A 19,294-nucleotide genomic window follows, 5' to 3' on the forward strand; every position below is an offset into this window, starting at 1 on the left:
CCTTGGCTTATTCACATCTACAAAGTCCCTTCAGTCATGTAAGGTAATATTTCACAAGTTTGGGGGATTAAGATGTGGGCACCTTTGAGGGATATTATTCTGCCTACCGTACCTGTCAAATGTATGTCTAACACTCAAATTCAATCAGTTCATTTGGTTGCTGACAAAAACATCCAGTAATATATGAATGAGTTTATTTGCAATATCTTTCTATAGATTTTTTAACATTCTCTAAGAAAATTAATAGAGGACCTATAATGAATACATTTGATTAGCTTACTGCAAGTATTGAAAAACATCACATTCTTAAGGAGTTGTTTTAAAGCATTCACAAAGCATCTACTCTATTCTTACAATTGTCATTTAAAGTAAGAGAAAGGTGGGGATCATTACAGTAATTTTCAAGTAAGGAAACTAGAGCACACAGTGGTTAAGTGACTTTCTCCAGATCACTTAGGGAGAAACCCTGGAGGAGTTATGAATAGAACTCAGCTTCTCCCATTCCCATTCAGTAGCTAAAAAGGTTAGGACTAAATAATAGTTACAATGATTCATAGTGATTATCTAGTGTCTCTTCTTCAAAGCGCAGTAAATCTAAAAGACAAATCATCACAGAGACATTAACATGCCTTTGGTTAGTTTACTTTCCTTTAACCTCACAGTTTCGATAAAGCTCTAAAGTAGAGAGATCATGTTCCAACCTGTCATCTCACTTGAATTTCAAGGAAGTTCAGAAAGCCTTTAATAAACATGGCTTTAAATGTTTAAAACACACAATGCTAATCTAACTGATAGACAAGAACAAGAAGTAAAGGAACAACGGGTATGCTGTCTGAGGGCTTTAATTCCTGGTGGACTGACACAGTAGTGGAGAGAGGCTGTGCTGGTGGAGAGAGCTGGGGAGTCAGACAGAACTGGGTTGAAATCTCAGTTCTTCCACGTATACCAGTTATGTAACCTTGGACAAGCTACTTGCCCTCTCAGATTCCCCATCTCAAAAATAAGGCTATTTTACAGAGTCAATGTGAAGATGAAAGATTATGTATATAAAATACCTAGTACACAAAAGCATTTAATAAGTTCCCAACTTAGGAAAAACCAAAAATGTAGGAACAGATTTTCCCACTAAAAAATAATCGGAGTGTGGCTCCACGTGCTGCCCAGATTCCACTTTGGGGAGGAAGGATTTATTTTCCAAGGTGCTGAAAGTGATCCTCAAGGCCAGCTGTTTGTTGTCAGCCCCCATGGGGATTGCTCCGGTTGGAGAGAGCCTCCTCATCTAATGTCCACCCCTTCTGGGGTTACCTGCTTACAGGGACTTATCAGAGGTCCCTCAGCTCTGAGCAGAATTAACCATAGGGTTGGCTGAGATTGCTTACCAGCTCAGCTCCTCCCTCTTGCTTCCTTCTTTCACTTTCCTCCCACAGGCATTGATCTCAACAGCGCTCCCTAGAAGCCTGCTCTACCCTAGTCAGAGTTGGAATTCGGTTTCCCAGGGAAACCCACCCAGGAACAATGTTGGAAGGGTTGGTGTTCAGCCTCTCTTGTGGACCTTACTGTCATCATTCCCCACAAAGACACCAGTGCACGTGACACACACAAGCATCCTTGGGCTGTTTTCACAGGAATTGCAGAAGAAGGGTTCTTAAGGCTTGGACATTATTTCTACTGTTGTTTACCAAGAAGCCAAAATAAGTATGAACCCTTTGCCCTGGCTCTATTTACCCCTTCTGAACATGGTTCACTCACCAGTTTTTGTAAAGATGCAGCCTGTTAACATTAGAAATGTTGCTAATCTCACAATTGAGAAAATTTTAATATTATTTCTGTAGTGAATGATATTATAATAATTATTAACATTGTTGTCTGGGGTTTGCTTTATAATAACCCAGAAAACAATAGAGGAGAAATGAAACAAGATTGGTAAAGTATTAATCACTGATGAAGCTGAGTGATTGGTACATGGAAGCTCATCATACTATTCTCTTCTGTATGTGTTTGAACTTTTTAAAAAAATTAATCACATTTATTATCATTATAACTATATTTCCTTTTAAAATGTTCTTTTTGTCTTTGTGGCCCTCCTCCTACTCCCTTTCCTGCCTCTAATTCAAAAAGTTTATGAAATATTTGAAATTTGTGCTTATATTCCTTAATTAAACCTTCTTTGAAAATGAGTTCATTTTTTTACCCCCATGCTGCATTCTTTTTCTGCCTTCTTTTCCCTTTTAAGATAGGAAACATGTTTGTCTTTCCCAATTATTTTCCTGACAAGGACTGATCTACCTGAGCTACTAACTCCCCAAACATGGTGTCACCTGACGATTGTCAGCATCAAGTCAGCGCCAACCAAGCGATACAGCATGGTTGTGAAAACACACTGCTGTGCGGAGCGACAGCTCAACAGTGCTGCAGCTCAGCGTGGCCGGGGAACAGCTCTCGGGCCGCACAGCCCTCTCCGGCCGGAGAGGTCTGCTCCTCAGTAGTCTGCTCCGCGCTGGTCTCTGCGCTCAGCCCTGGCGCCCAACTGCCCCACTCTGCTCCCGTGAGACATCTTCACTATTTCAGGTCCAGCTGGGGAAATGTCTTTGGTGGAAAGTGTGCTCTGAACTTGTCAGCAACAAAAACTGGATATTAACACACCTTACAAAAGTACATGCATATATATTATTAAACTACATATAATGAACTTTATGTACATATAATGTACTTTAATAATCAATTTAAAGATAGGTTTAATAACATCGAAATTCACCAAAATATGGAAAAAATTTATATTTCCCAAAGCAGATAAAATCGAGCTTGTTAAGCATCTCACTAACTCATTCGCAAAATTATTTTTAAAAAATTGCTGAGGCTTTACTTAAAACTAAATCCACAATGCATTTCAAACTAAATTTATATTTTAAGAGATTTACTTTTTAATTAAAGTATTATATAACCTAAAGCTCTTCTGTGCATTATAGAGACTTTTAGATGATAAAGACTTAATAATGCAAATTATTCCAATTTTATAAAGCTCAACTTTCTATGTGTTTTTTAAAGGTAAATTATTATAACATGTTTGTAAATCTAGCCTAAAATTACCTTGAAGGCTCAACAAATGGTGCTACCTATGCTATTTACATTTTGGTCAAAATAATTCTGTTCTATATGTATGTATAATGATTAAGGATTAAGTCAGAATCACAGTAAGAGAAGGTAGTGCCTGAGGCAAGTACTCAGTTTATGTAAAGTAGTATTACTTGCTCAACTCTCAAATGTCTACGTATGCCGTGATGAGAAAACCCAGAGGGGTTTTCTACACAGATACATTGCCTATCTTTGCATTCTTCTATATCCAAAGGTCTTTTTGAATTCTGAGGTCTGGGATCTCATTCATTTGAGTTGATTTGATCCAACACTTTGGGGAATACCATCATTCAGAAAACGATTCTGCTTAAAGAAATCGATCTCGTCAAAAATCAGAGAGATGCCCTAGGGTCTTTCTATAGCCAAGTTATTATTATATACAGGTATTCTTTATATAAATAAGACTTGGTGAACCTGAAATAAAAAGCAATGGATCATCTAATTATGATAAATACTCTCAGTAACCGAGGAATAGAAGGCAACTTCCTCAACTTGTTATATAGAATATCTACAAAAGATGTATACTTAACAGTGAAAATACACGAACCTTTCCCATTAGCATAAGGAACAAGGCAAGGAAGATCCTCATGTCACTGCTTATCAGCATGAAACTGGAAGTTCTTGCTAATGCAATTAGACACGAAAAGGAAATAAAAGATATATAGGTGAAAAGGAAGAATTAAAACTGTCTTTGTTTGAAAATGACATATTTGTCTATATAGAAAATATAAAAGAACCAGCACAAACTCCTGGAACTAACTAACTAGCAAGGTTGCAGGATGCAAGGTTAATACACAAAGGTTAATTGCTTTCCTTATAAACCAGCAATGAATGGTGGAATTTGAATTTAAACACACAATACTTTTTATGTTAGCATTCCCCAAAATGAAATACTTAGATATAGATCTAACAAAATATATATGATTTATAGGGGGGAAAATAAAAAAACTTTGATGAAAGAAATAAATAAATGGAGATCACATTCATGGATAGAAAGACTCAATATTGTCAAGAGGTCAATTCTTCCTAACTTGACCTGTAGATTTAATGTTATACAACTCAAAATTCCAGCAAGTTATTTTGTGGATATTGATAATTGATTATAAGTTTATATGGAGATTGAAAAGACCCAGAACAATCTACACAATATTGAAAGAACTACCATAAGTTGGAGGGCTGGCACTACCCAACTTTAAGAATTACTGCAAACTTACAGTGATCAAGACACTATGGTTGGTGATTACTGGGGGAGGGGAGTATAAGAGGTCTAAATGCTAATGGAAAAAACAATATAAAGGTTGTATATTTAAGATAAAAAAGGAGAAGAAAGACAATATAGTAGTAATCAATAATAGGTAAATATATCAATGGAACAGAAGAGAAAGTCCAGAAATAGACCCACATAACTATAGTCAACTGATCCTTGACGAAGGAGCAAAGGTAATACAATGGAGCAAAGATAGCCTCTTCAACAAATGGTGTTCGAACAACTGGACATCCCTATGCAAAAAAATTAGTCTAGGCACTGATCCTATACCCTTCACAAAAATTAAATCAAAATGGATAATAGATCTATATATGAAACACAAGACTATTAAACACCTAGAAGTTAAAAACAACATGAAAGACACAATGCAAGAAAGAAAGAATTGATAAGCTGACTTCATTAAAATTTAGAATGAAATACCTAATAGCATCCAGAAGACTGACAATACCAAATGGTGAGGAGGATATGGAACAACTGGGATCTTTCATTCATTGCTGATGGGAATGCAAAATGGTACAGCCACTTTTGAAGACAGTTTGGTATTTTCTCACAAAATTAAACATATTCTCACCATATGATTAAGCAATCATGGTCCTTGGCATTTACCCAAGGGACTTCAAAATGTAGGTCCACACAAAAACAAAGAATACTATATCCACAAAAAGCAATGCTACTGAGCAATAAAAAGAACAAACAACTGTTATATGGATGGATTTCAAAAGCATTATGCTAAGTGAATAAAGCCAAGGCACAAAAGAATGCATACTGCATGATGCTATTAATACAAAAATCTAGAAAATCAAAACTATAGCAAAAGCAAACAAATGAAAGAATGCTTCACTCCACAGCATAACACATGCACTACTTGTTTCCCCAGTTGTTGCTACTTCTGACTTCAGTGCCCTTTGGTCCTGCCAGCCTTCTTTTGTTTAGGTCATATGCCTTTCTAGTTTCAAAACCTAATGAAATTACCTAACTTGTCCCTTTTTCTTAATTTATTTTATTGTCCCATTTTTTTCTCCCCTCTATTGCCCTCTGCCCTACACCATCCTCCCACCAGCATTCACCCCTTCAGTTCATACCCATGTGTCATATGTATAAGTTCCTTGGATTCTACATTTCCTACACTATTCTTATCCTCCCTCTATTCTCTACCTATCATTTATGCTTCTTATTCCCTGTACCTTTCCCCCCCATTATGCCCCCCTACCCTGCTGCTAACCCTCCATGTGATCTTCATTTCTGTGATTCTGTTCTTGTTCTAGTTGTTGGCTTAGTTTGTTTTTGTTTTCATTTTTTTAGGTTCAGTTGTTCATAGCTGTGAGTTTGTTGTCATTTTACTGTTCATAGTTTTGATCTTCTTTTTCTCAGAAAAGTCCCTTTAACATTTAATTAATAAGGGCTTGGTGATGATGAACTCCTTTAACTTGACCTTATCTGGGAAGCACTTTATCTGCCCTCCCATTCTAAAGGATAGCTTTGTTAGATAGAGTAATCTTGGATGTAGGTCCCTGCCTTTCAAGACTTGGAATACTTTTTTCCAGCCCCTTCTTGCCTGCAAGGTTTCTTTTGAGAAATCAGTTGACAGTCTTATGGGAACTCCTTTGTAGGTAACTGTCTCCTTTTCTCTTGCTGCTTTTAAGATTCTCTCTTCGTCTTTAGTCTTGGGTAATGTAATTGTGTCTTGGTGTGTTCTTCCTTGGGTCCAACTTCTTTGGGACTCTCTGAGCTTCCTGGACTTCCTGGAAGTCTATTTCCTTTGCCAGATTAGGGGAAGTTCTCCTTTATTATTTCTTCAAATAAGTTTTCAATTTCTTGCTCTTCCTCTTCTCCTCTTCTCCTATGATTCAGATGTTGGAACATTTAAGGTTGTCCTGGAGGTTCCTAAGCCTCTCCTCATTTTTTTTGAATTCTTGTTTCTTCATTCTGTTCTGGTTGAATGTTTATCTCTCCCTTCTGCTCCAAACCATTGATTTGAGTCCCAGTTTCCTTCCATTCACTGTTGGTTCCCTGTATATTTTTCTTTATTTCACTTTTCATAGCCTTCATTTTTTCCTGTATTTTGCTACCGTATTCAACCATTTCTCTGAGCATGCTGATTACCAGTGTTTTGAACTCTGCATCTGATATGCTGGCTATCTCTTCATTGCTTAGTTCTATTTTGGGAATTTTGATCTGTTCTTTCATTTGGGCCATATTTCTTTGTCTCAGCGTGCCTGTTACCTTGTAAGGGGCAGAGCCTTAGGTATTCGCCAGGGCGTGACAAACCAAATCTCTCGGTTGTGGTGCTGTATGTGGGGGAGGTGTCAGAGAGGGAATAATGCCACCGGTTCAGCAGTCACTTCCCTTGATAACCACAAGCAAACTGGGCCCTTCTGGTGCTGAAACTTGGATGGGTGGGCTTGTGTACATTCTAGGACCCTGTGGGTCTCTCCAATTAACTCTCCTGTGAAGCTGGGAGTTTCTCCCACTGCCGCAACCCCTACAGATTTTTACAGCCAGAGGTTTTGAGGCTTTATTTTCCTGTACTGGAAGCCTGGGTTGCACAATCTGTCTCGCTCCCCAGTTGTTCCTCCCGGTTTATCTGCACACAAATGCGGGACCGCCACCTGCTGCCTCACCTGCCCAGTCCTCCAGTCACTGCCTTACCATGAGTCCTCTCTGCCCTGGCTTCCCATCTCTGCCCCTCCTACCAGTCTGGATGAATATTTCTTCTTTAACTCCTTGGTTGTTGGACTTCCTTATAGTTCAATTTTCTGGCAGTTCTGGTTGTTTTTTGTTTTTAACTTTGTTTTGTCCTTCTTTTGGTTGTGTGAGGAAACAAAGTGTATCTACCTGTGCCTCCATCTTGGCTGGAAGTCCTGAACTAGTCTCTTAATGAAGGATAACTTACCTTACTGGAATTCAGTTTGACAATCTACACACAAGCCTTTAAAAAGATAATAACCTCTATTCAGTGATTCAATTTTTCTAAGCAAATATAATCAAAAATATAAGGAATTATGCATAAAAATGTTCATCAGAACATAATTCATAACACTAAATGACTGGAAACAATTTAAGTGAATGTGCAGTTCTGATTAAGGAAAACAGTAAAAATAAGAATTGCAATAAGGGATGGTTACATAATTATCCTATACATTCTTGTAATGGAATATTACACAACCGTTAAAACATCTAGTCACATAGGAAAGTGTTCAAAACATAATGTTAAATGAAAAAATATAGTATGTATATAGAAAGATTCCAGTTTTAGGTATTGAATATGAAAACTGTATGTTTATGTACATGAATTAATATGAAAAAGTGAACAGTGTTATTTGTTCATTCCTTTGTTCATTCCTTTAAAACATGTACACATTTATTTACTCTCTAACTTGTCTAAACAAAACAGAAATGGTCCTTACCCTATGCAGATGATGGTCTAGTGAGGAAGATGTATTTATAAGTAATTATAGCAAAATTGTATGTATACATTCTTTTTGTTTGTTTCATATGTGTCCACGGTTACTGCCAACTCCATGATGGTGGTGATCCTGTGTGTGTTTGTCACTGTATTCCTAGCATTTGCCAGAGTCCAGGATTATAAATACGTGATGACTGTACAGGAAACTCACAGACTACATAAGAGCATATTAGCGGGAAGACCTGAAATAACTCTGGAAGTTTGAAAACTTTTTTGAAGCAAGTGCCATTTAAAATAAGGTCTTAGGGATGAATAACAATTAGCCAGGTGAAGAGGGTTGGGAAGATTGCTCCATGTAGAAAATTGCTACAGGTAAAAAAAAAAAAAGAAAGAAAAAAGAAAAAAGTGGTATCTCAACTCATGGAAGCAAACAAAGGTTATTTCAGGGTAGGGGTATATAGGCAATTTCCTTTTCAAATTTTCTTCCATGAACATATGTTTTTACGGTAATCGAAAAAAACAATGTTCTGAACACAATAGATTTAGAATCTGACTTCTTGGGTGATCTTCTCTGGTGGCCCAGAAGTTTGGGGCCCCTGTTCTATAGCACTGGTACTATGCTGTGTACCCAATATGTACTTAAATGCTAGTTAAGTAATTTATACACGTGGATATAAATAGTAATTGAACCTATGAAACCTGTAATCTGGTCTTATTATATGGTGGCTAGTTACTGCTACAATCACTTTGCAGAACTGGATTAAAAAAATTATTAAATTTCCTTTTATATATCTTTGTTGAAGAAATTATCTCATTTGATGTAAATAGTTTATACTTGAATTGGAACAAAAACTAATACTATTTATTATTCTAAAATCTCAGAAACAGATGTTTTGCTTTCTTTCCAGGATATAGAGGAAGAAAAAAATTTGGATGGTCTCTAAGTAACCATGACTACCATTTTCAGTACAAAACAAGTGTTGGTTATGTACTGAACAACAGTACATAATTGTGTTGGTTAAAATAATAACCAATCCTTATACACAAAATCTGGTTTTCATGAACCTTCCTTTCAGACTGCAACAAAATATTTAAAATTACTTATCAATCTAACAACAATTAGCTTCCAAGAGTAATTATTTCTCCTGAGTGTGGAGCTCTCTTAACAGAGTATAAGTGCCCTATCTCCAAAGCAATTAGGATTGTTATTTTGGTCAATATTAAGATGATAAAACCCTTTTAACTTTGTTCTCTCCATCCTCAAGGGCGAGGAATAATTCTCAGCTGTACCATTCGAGGCCCAGATGTGAATGGTGGCACAAATTTGACAGGGGTTTTCTGGGAGAAAGAGGCACAGTGAGGCTCATTCCCCACTCTCAAATGGCATAGAGACCCTATATCTATGATGACATTTCATGAACAAATTAAAAAAAGCGTATACTTATTTCAACTAACACTCCACTGGACTGACAATGGGTCCGCATTCCCAAAGAGCCTCTGTGAACAAGTAGAGCGTGTTACAATACCTGAAGGCTGGCCCTCTGTTCCTACTGATGCAACGGTGGCTTTATTACTGGGAGCAAGATGTTTCCCAATTCCCTACCTGTATCTCCAGCCCTATTTTCATCACTTATATTTTTTAGGTACAGATCTAGTCTCAAAGTAAATAACTTATGAATTGCTCCCAAGAAGACATAAGAAGTCCTGCTTATCTCCTCACATTGCTCCTTCTACCTGAAATGCCTTCTCTTTTTGCTGCTTTCAAAGTTTAGTCTTCAGATTGGGTTCTATTTAATTTATGGAAATTTGTTGGGGCCATAATACCTCTTTAATATTTCTGCTACAATTGTAAAATTTAGAACTTAGCATACGTTGTTCTGCAGTTCTTTTCTGTATCTGTTCTTTCCCTCTAGTTAGATTAAAAGCTCCTTTGAGCAGAGTCAGCATACAATATCATATTATGGTACCATATTATGGTGTGGGGCTGAATGCATGATAATGATAAAGGTCACCTAAAAGCAGACTCCAAAGTGTCATATGTCAGCCTTCTATTCCAGGCTATGAGTATAACTTTTTAATTTTTTACCAAATGTTCTATTCCGTCTAAACTTTACCAATTAAAATTTCCACCTCCTTCTTACAAATAGCTTTATTTTCATAAATGAGATTTCCTTGCTGTATTTCCTTTAATGACTCTACTCCATCTGTCCAATTTTAATACTGCCTGAAAAAAAAATGATTTTCCAGAATAAGATTGTACCTTCAGCTTAATTTTCAAAGTATCTCATTATATTAATACATTAAGGGAAAACACCAAAAGTAACTGAGATTGCTTTTGTGGTATTTTACAAATACAGTTTGCTTTATACAAAAACAATAATGCATCCTAATTTGAAACGTGCATTTAGAAGATCCAATGCTTTTATATCAGAGATGCCAGTTGGGCAGAGGCTGGTCACCTGAGATAACGGGCGGATGCAGGGGCTAAAGCACCGTGAAAGGAGTCCCCGGGGGTCTCCTTGCAGAGGGATGTGAGCGCCACTCGGCCCGCTGCCGCAGCCTCCTGCTCGGATACCTCCCCAAGGAATGGCTGAAGTCAGGACATTCAGGATCCCAATTAAAGGATTCCTTCTTTAAGGCCTATGACTATATTATGGTCTGTTTTCTTCTATATCAACATGTCATGAAACAGAACAACACGGAAAAGAAAATGATGTAACTTATTTCGTATAGCCCACAAGAGAGGTCCTTCCCAGAGCTGGACAATGCTCAAGGTCCCCAGAATTAATCTTGTCACATGCCCCAAAGCAAGGTGTCATGGAGGTATTTGAAACGGGTAAAAATGAATTCATTTAAAAAACCCAGCAAAAATGTAATATAAAAGAATATATTTTAAAGGACTATCAATAAGGAAAAGAAATGATAAAAACAAGTTAGAATTAGGGAATTATAACATTCATACTAACATACTCATATAAAATAAAATTTTGAAATTAAAAGACAGACAAAACTTGAAAGCCATTTGATATTCTGTCTACTGTTCATTATTTTGAGGCACAAAACAAAATGACCCTCAACAGAAACTCCTGTAATAATATGCCAAGCCCTTTAGGAGGCAAATTTAAATACACAAGAACTGCCTGAGTAGGTATAATCCTCACTGCATACAGATGAAGAAACTGAGCCATTAAAAAAAAAAATCAGCCTTACTGTGTCTGAGAAGTTATATTAATAGTCTTTGCAATACTCTGACCTGAGAAAGTCAGGTTAAATTAAGAACTGAAATATATATTTTTGGTTTCTAAGCTAAATATATGTTGCTAAAGTAAAAAACAATTTAAGAGTAAATTATAAACTTAATTATCATAAAATGATCAGCCCCTAAAATAGTATTTTTTCAATGTATTTTAGGTAGCCAACTCTCCACTTTTTGCAAAAGTGGCACTTTTTGAAAAATGGCTCACCAAAGGTATATAACATTCTGTAATTTCTTCTATACAGTCAGGTGACAATGACAAATTGCTCAAGTTTCCACCTTGTATTCCCATCACTGTTACATGTTTGAAAAATTGATACCTCACTTGTGGCCAAGGATTACAAATGCAACCCACATTCTTCCTTTTCATTTCTTTGTTTTCTTCTCCATCGATCCTACCATTTCCCTCTCAGTATTATCCACCCATTTTTCCTCTCCGTTTTCATTTGTTCTTTCCCTAAATCTATATGTGTCACCTTTATGACCACCCCCAAGTCATCACCCTTGTACCCAACAAGAAATTTTTGTGTGTGATTTTTTTAAATACATTTTATTGATTATGCTATTACAGTCGTCCCATTCCCCCCCCCCGCTTTATTTCCCTCTCCCCTACACATCCCCTCCCACCCACATTCCCCCCCACTATAGTTCATGACCATGGGTCATACTTATAAGATCTTTGGCTTCTACATTTCCTATACTATTTTGAAACTACCCCTGTCTATTTTCTACCTACCATTTACGCTACTTATTCTCTGTACCTTTCCCCCCTCTCTTTCCCTCCCTGCTGATAACCCTCCATGTGATCTCTATTTCTGTGATTCTGTTCTTGTTCTAGTTGTTTACTTAGTTTGTTTTTGTTCAGTTGTTAATAACTGTGAGTTTGTTGTCATGTTATTGTTCGTATTTTTTATCTTGTTTTTCTTAGATAAGTCCCTTTAACATTTCAGACAATAAGGGCTTGGTGATGATGAATTCCTTTAACTTGACCTTATCTGGGAAGCACTTTATCTGCCCTCCCATTCTAAAGGATACCTTTGCTGGATAGAGTAATCTTGGATGGAGGTCCTTCCCTTTCATGACTTCAAATACTTCTTTCCAGCCCCTTCTTGCCTGCAAGGTTTCCAACAAGAAATTGTTTTACTTACTTTCCTAATAGCTTATGCACTAGCTAGGAGGCCCAGGGACTGACTGACACACACTAGGGTGAATGGAAAAGCATCCTGGCACGCTGGGTATGGTAAGGAGCGGGGAAGCAGGGGAAAGAGGCACAGAAAGGGGACAGTCGGTGACCGAGGGAGAGCAGTGCTGGATCGCAGAGTCCCACAGAAGAGTCGTGTTGCATTTCCATACCTAGGGGCATAGAAGTGCCAGAAATAGGGAACAAGGTTGGTGATACCTTCTGTCTCTTTATGGTTGTTTCTTCCTTCCAGTAAATATAATATGCACTGGCCATTATCAGTATATAAAAGGAACATAGACACCACTCTCTCTTTTCTCCAACAAGTCCCATTATAATTCCTATTCCCGTTTCCTGTTTTCAGAATGTGGGAGCCTAATAAGTAGAACTAAATCTCAGTTCAGCCATAGAATCAAAGCAAGAAATGGAATTCCTTCTAGAAGTTCATTCAAATTAAATATAGGTTTGTTTTTCACTACTATAGTAACTTTTAAAAATGCAATGGATAAATATTAGTTGAGAGATGCAGAAAACAACACTTCACCAATTCATACTCAAAGGAGATGTTAGTTGCCTTTTAAATATTGTTGACATCTACTTATGAACAGGCTATTAATTAGTCATTTTAAAAACAATCACATCACATAGTGGGTAAAACAAAAAGAGAAATTGAATACATCCTTTAGATACAATAAAGGCTATTGTTTATGTGTTAGGTTTCCTGTTAGGCACTTGACATACGTCAACTCATTTCATCCTCATTAAACAATGCAATGTTGGAATGACCCTCTTTCTAGAGATGAGAAAACTGAGGATGCTCATAGTTTGAGTATATTGTTAGCAAGTGATCAAGTCAGAATTAGAACTCAGATCGCCAAACAGAATGGTTTTTACACCATTCCAGCTTCTTTTCTTATGATGAGAGTGAAATCAGCAAGCACAGCCCAAGTGCCTACTGTGTACAAGGCATGAGCAGGGTGTGCCAGAGAACATACACGTCTGTCAGACAGACGCTGCCCTCGGGTACCTTGCAAGCTCTAAGGCTAGGCATTACATAACTATATAACTATAATATAGGAGAAAAATCCACAGAGGTCAAAAATAAGTTACTGGACTATAAGAGAAAGGAGACTGTTTCTGGCAGGGGAGGACTGAAAAAGACCTCGGGAAGGACGTAGCATTTGAGGCCTTAAATCCTATAGACTTAATAGTTTCGCACCAGCTAGATGCTCACTAACATTTGGAAGGAGGACCCACCTCACATGCCACAGAGGGTATCCATCTCATTTAGAAATGAGCTTCTAAAAATCCAGAGTGGCTCGATGTGAACTCTCATCTGGTTTCAGTTGCTTAGGAATGAGTTTAAGCTGAACGTCTAAAATGATTTCTGTGAAATCGTGCTTTGAGTGTGAAAGTTTAGAAACTGGCACTTTGGAGTCTTGTTACACATGGAGAATGGATTTTTCTCTAATCTTCCATATTTTTGTGTGCAGGATTGGAAACATTTTCACACCTGAAAATATTTCCAATTAGATCCACATTGATGTGGGTTTCATTGCAAGCATTAGGGGTCTAATTTCTTTCCTCTGTGGACCCGAGGCCAGCAAATTCAGCAATAATCTAACCTACTGCTCATTTTCATAAATAAGGCTTTATTAAAACACAGCCATGCCTACTCATTTTCATATTGGCTGTAGCTGCTTTCATGCTATGCTGAGTAATTACAACAAAGACCATATGGCATCAAACCTAAAATATTTACTATCTGACACTTTACAAGAGAGAGTTTGCAGACCCCTGCCATAGACAATTTGTTCAGCAAATATTTATTTAAAGACTTACAAGGGTAGGTGGCTCGTAGGCAGCTAGAGTGGGTTGCTAGCTAAAGACTGTAGCCCCATTAAACCAAGTAAAAATTAATTCACAGCGCATTGTATTCTTCATTATAATTAATCATCACACATAAGGAAAAACTGCAACAACTTTTGCTGTGGGAAAAATACAGCAGGTGACAAAGTACAGTATTTGTAGGAAATGCTCTACTCTTACTACTTCTGCGGCTAGTGGACATTCAGTGAGCATTTACTACTATGTGCCAGTGGTGCTAGACGCCACTATAAGCACAACATAAGCAGTATGTGTCATTTATTCCTCCCTACAACCCTAGGATGTAGTTACTAATATCATCCTCATTTTACAAATGATGAAATTAAGAGCCAAAGTGAATTATTTCTAAGGTCCCACAGCTGGGACTCTACAGAACATGCTTTCATCCCTGGTGATATTCAGGCAGAGACTGAATGCTTTCTGAAAAGGTATAATGGTTTGTACTTTTAAAAGGGAACAAAAGAAATAATAATAATGGCTATCATTTACTGAGATGCTACTATGGATTTGTCATTGTACTATGTGCTTTAAATACATTCTCTAATTTTCATATCACCCAACAATGCAGGTATAAATTACCTCTGGTACAAGTGATTAAATAATATAGACAGGTTATTTGATTTACCAAAGGCATATATGTAAGTTGCAAAGCTAAGATTAAAATGAAGTCTACCTGACTTTCAATTATGCCAGCTATTTTCATTTTTTTTTAAAACTCCTAGCTGTACGAGGACAGTGTATGAAAAGGAACCACATTTAAAAATGACAACAACAGACCGGAACCAAGATGGCGGCGTAGGTAGACACACTGCGCCTCCTCGCACAACCAGAACTGACAGAGAATCGAACGGCAAGGGGGACCAACACCAAGGAAACAGAAAATAATCATTCATCCAGACTGGTAGGAGGGGCGGAGACGGCACTGGGGTGGAGAGGACTCTCGTGGCTGTGGCGGGACTGAGACTGGCGGAGTGTGGGACAAATGGCGCAGGCAGTCCGAGCACTAGCAGAACCTGCGGCCCCACATTTGCACAGATAAACCCAGAGGGCCGGACTCAGAGTGGCGGAGAGTGGGGCAGGCAGAGTGGCAGGTAGCACCTTGCGGCACCACATTCGCCCACAGATAAACCGGACGAACGGCGGGCAGAGAAGCAGACCACTGCGCAACCAAGGGCTCCAGCTCAGGGAAATAAAGCCTCAAACCTCTGATTGAAAGCGCCCCTGGGGGTTGGGGCGGCAGGAGAGACTCCCAGCCTCACAGGAGAGGTTGTTGGAGAGACCCACAGGGGCCTAGAGTGTGCACAGGCCCATTTACTCGGGAACCAGCACCAGAGGGGCCCAGTTTGATTGTGGGTAGCGGAGTGAAAGACTGAAATCCGGAGGAGAGTGAAGCGGGCGCCATTGCTCCCTCTCGGCCCCTCCCCCACGTACAGCGTCACAGCGCTGTGACCAGCATTACCCCACCCCGGTGAACACCTAAGGCTCCGCCCCTTAAAGTAACAGAGGCGCCAAGACAAACAAACAAAAAAACAAATGGCCCAAATGACAGAACCCTTCAAAGCTCCAGAAAAAATACAACTAAGCGACGAAGAGATAGCCAACCTATCGGATGCACAGTTCAAAGCACTGGTTATCAATATGCTCACAGACTTGGTTGAATCTATTCGAAAAACAGATGAAAAAATGAAGCCTATGCTAAGAGAAACAAAGGAAAATGTACAGGGAACCAATAGTGATGAGAAGGAAACTGGGACTCAAATCAATGGTATGGACCAGAAGGAAGAAACAAACATCCAACCAGAAAAGAATGAAGAAACAAGAACTTGGAAAAATGAGGAGAGGCTTAGGAACCTCCAGGACACCTTGAAACGTTCCAACATCCGAATTACAGGGGTGCCAGAAGGAGAAGAGGAAGAACAAAAAATTGAAAACTTATTTGAACAAATAATGGAGAACTTCCCCGATCTGGCAAAGGAAATAGACTTCCGGGAAGTCCAGGAAGCTCAGAGAGTCCCAAAGAAGCTGGACCCAAGGAGGAACACAACAAGGCACATCATAATTACATTACCCAAGATTAAACGCAAGGACCTACATCCAAGATTACTGTATCCAGCAAAGCTATCATTTAGAATGGAAGGGAGGATAAAGTGCTTCTCAGATACGGTCAAGTTGAAGAGGCTCATCATCACCAAGCCCTTATTATATGAAATGTTAAAGGGAGTTACCTAAGAAAAAGAAGATCAAAAATAGGAACAGTAAAAATGACAGCAAACTCACAGTTATTAACGACCACACATAAAACAAAAACGAGAGCAAACTAGGCAAACAACTAGAACATGAGGGTTGTCAATAAGGGAGTGGGAGGGGGAGAGGGGGGTAAAGGTACAGAGAATAAGTAGCATAGATGATAGGTGGAAAATAGACAGGGGGAGGGTAAAAATAGTGTAGGAAATGTAGAAGCCAAAGAACTTATAAGTATGACCCATGGACATGAACTATGGGGGGGGAACGTGGGAGGGAGGGGGGTGGGCAGGATGGAGTGGAGTGGGGGGGGAATGGGACAACTATAATAGCATAATCAATAAATATATTAAAAAAAAAAAAAAATGACAACAACAGACATGCAATAGCTAAACAGTGAAGTATCAGGCAGGACAGATAAGGAACAAATAAGCTATGCAATTAAAATGGCAAAGAGAAAAATAGAAAAATAAGAAATGCATTTCTAAATGTAAATACAGAATCTGTTCCTAATTGCTGCTAAGATCAAATTCAGAATAAGCCACAACAGAATTTGCTGGAATCACTAAAATAACTGGAAACCTTCATTATTTCTTCTAATAGAAATGATGATTCATTAAAATTTAGCATATGTCTCTGACATGATTAATATCCCTCTTTCCAAGGGAGAGGTGCCTGGTCGACCCATTTACACACTATTGTTGAAGAAACATCTGAAGATGTGAATGTGAGCAACACCCTTCTCTTAGGAAGCATGATTCAGTGACAAAGAAAAGCAAAATAAAACAAAACAAGGGGCCCTAGGCGTTAAGTCCAAACAGATCTGAGCTGGAATGATTCATCTCTGCTACTTCACAACTGTCACCACAAACAAGCTAATTGACCTCTCTGCACCTCAGTTTCCTCATCTGAATGGCTGCTTGTGAGAGATGCTCCAGGGACATCATGCCCCCTGAGAACACATCCAGCCCAGGGAGTTATTATTCTTTCAGTTATCTCCATTTTTCCTAAAGGAAGGGCTTCAAGAGAAAATATTATTTTGTCACTTATTCCCTCTGCCACTATGCATATAAGCCCCAGATGTCTCTTTGGTTCAAAAGGTTTGAGAAGAAATATTTGTTGTGTACCTGCTAGGAATGAATGGGTGGGCTCACAGATGCTGGAATAAGGTAGGCATTGCAGGTACTGAAAAGGACCTACGGTAGCACTTAACATCTGGAAAGCGAAGTGTGTTCCAGTTCTTGGCAATCACACCAGTTTCAGCATCACAGAGGAGGGGGGTAACAGGAGCCAGATGGTAGGCAATTCTCAAACACCATGCTAGTGAATCAGGACCCTGATGAAAATGATCACGTCCTGCATATCACTAAGAACTCACAGCTTGCAGTGTGTACTCCACCCTGTCGAAAAATATTCTTTGGTCACGCACTTGTCACCTGTAGCATAACCAAATGGTTTCTTCCTTCACCAGCCAATTGCCCGGAGTCCTCCTGACTTCACATAATGGCTTGGCTTTCTCTGGTAGACACGAAAGCATCCCTTTCTGTGATAGGACTAATTTTATGAGATGTGAAATAGAGTCTTAACAATATTTCTCCCAAGCAGCTATTCACATAGTCAGAAAGTACAGAACAGGATGCCTTGAGAATGACACAATCAGGGAATAAGAAAAAAAAACCTCTTTGAAAGTACAATTGTAATGGCTAAAACATAAAAATCAATAAAGGACTGGAAAATAAATTGGAGAATAAAACCCAAAAGATATGGAAAAAGTTAAAAGATGAAAAAAGATGATTGTAGGAGCTTCAACATCTAATTAATAGATACTCTGGAAAGAGAAGGATGAAAATGAAAGGGAGAAACAAATTTTTAAAAAATAAAAAAGTATTTTCCCATAGCTGAAAATAAATCTTGACATTAAAAGGGACAACTTATATGCACCATGATGCCTTTTTCAATTCCATAATTAGACATAAAATTTCAGAATGCTAAAAATGTAAAAATCAGACTTTAAAAACATCAAGAGAGAAAAAAATAAGAAACATGCCCAGGAATAATACAATAGATGCTAAAAGGAAGTTGTCCAAAGCTTTCCAATTCATGAGGGACAATATAACTTAACCTAGAAGTCTGTAATCAGTTAAACTGACAATCAAATAAGAGAGAAAAATACAAGTTTCCATCACTCAGAGACTGAAAGAGCTTGGCCTTGACAAATTACTTAATGATTTACTCAAGTGCACCCAAGAAACAAAGTGAGCACATGACATGAAGCCAAGAACGAAAGATCCTATCATACGAAAAACAGTGAACGATTCTTCCAGCGAGCCCAGAGAGCAAAGGGCACAGGCTGACGCAGAGGAGCAGACAATGTTTGTATTGAGATATCCAGGAAAAAATTTTAAAAAGAGGGACTCCACAGATGGTAAGGTGGAATTTAGAAATGTAATGAGGATATAATAAAAGAAAATTGACAAGGAAAAGAAAGGCAACTAAAAACTCCCCACCCCACACCCAAAATTCTGACTAGAAAGTTGTTAGGTTGAAAATCTTCATGAAAATGTTAAGCATTTTTAGGTTGATTAGAATGAAAGAAACAAAACCGTTCACAGGGCCATCAGCCCCCCCACGTGGTCTTGAGTGTCTGTCTGCATTAGGAAGAGAGAGGTTCTCCCGATTCTCACACACCTTCCTCGGTGCACCACCAGGTAAATGTCATCGTGGTGTGTTCCCCCGGGCTGACCTGTCAGCGGTATCCTGGAAACACGTCCCTCCGGAGTATAAATACGGTATATCCATGTAAAGGGGTAAGGAAATTTAATTAATATACAATCTAGAGGAAAAGGGAAGGAGTCGCTTAGGATCTGAGTGTTAGTATTAAACAAATCATTTTGGGGTTTTATCAAACTGCATGTGATGATATCA

The 19,294-nt window shown here is 38.4% G+C and overlaps 2 protein-coding genes across 6 annotated transcripts in view; one reads left to right on the plus strand and one right to left on the minus strand.

Annotated features, from left to right (window-relative positions):
- The window catches only part of ANKS1B (ankyrin repeat and sterile alpha motif domain containing 1B), an 805,832-nt gene that overhangs the window by 581,822 nt on the left and 204,716 nt on the right, over positions 1–19,294 (minus strand). The window lies entirely within an intron of this gene.
- The window catches only part of GARIN6 (golgi associated RAB2 interactor family member 6), a 30,364-nt gene continuing 13,378 nt past the window's right edge, over positions 2,309–19,294 (plus strand). Inside the window, 1 exon segment of the mRNA XM_024579561.2 lies at positions 2,309–2,545. Coding sequence (XP_024435329.2) covers positions 2,309–2,545 — 237 coding nt within the window.

This window comes from Desmodus rotundus, chromosome 3 (genome assembly GCF_022682495.2).
Source record: "Desmodus rotundus isolate HL8 chromosome 3, HLdesRot8A.1, whole genome shotgun sequence".
Lineage (NCBI taxonomy): Eukaryota > Metazoa > Chordata > Mammalia > Chiroptera > Phyllostomidae > Desmodus > Desmodus rotundus.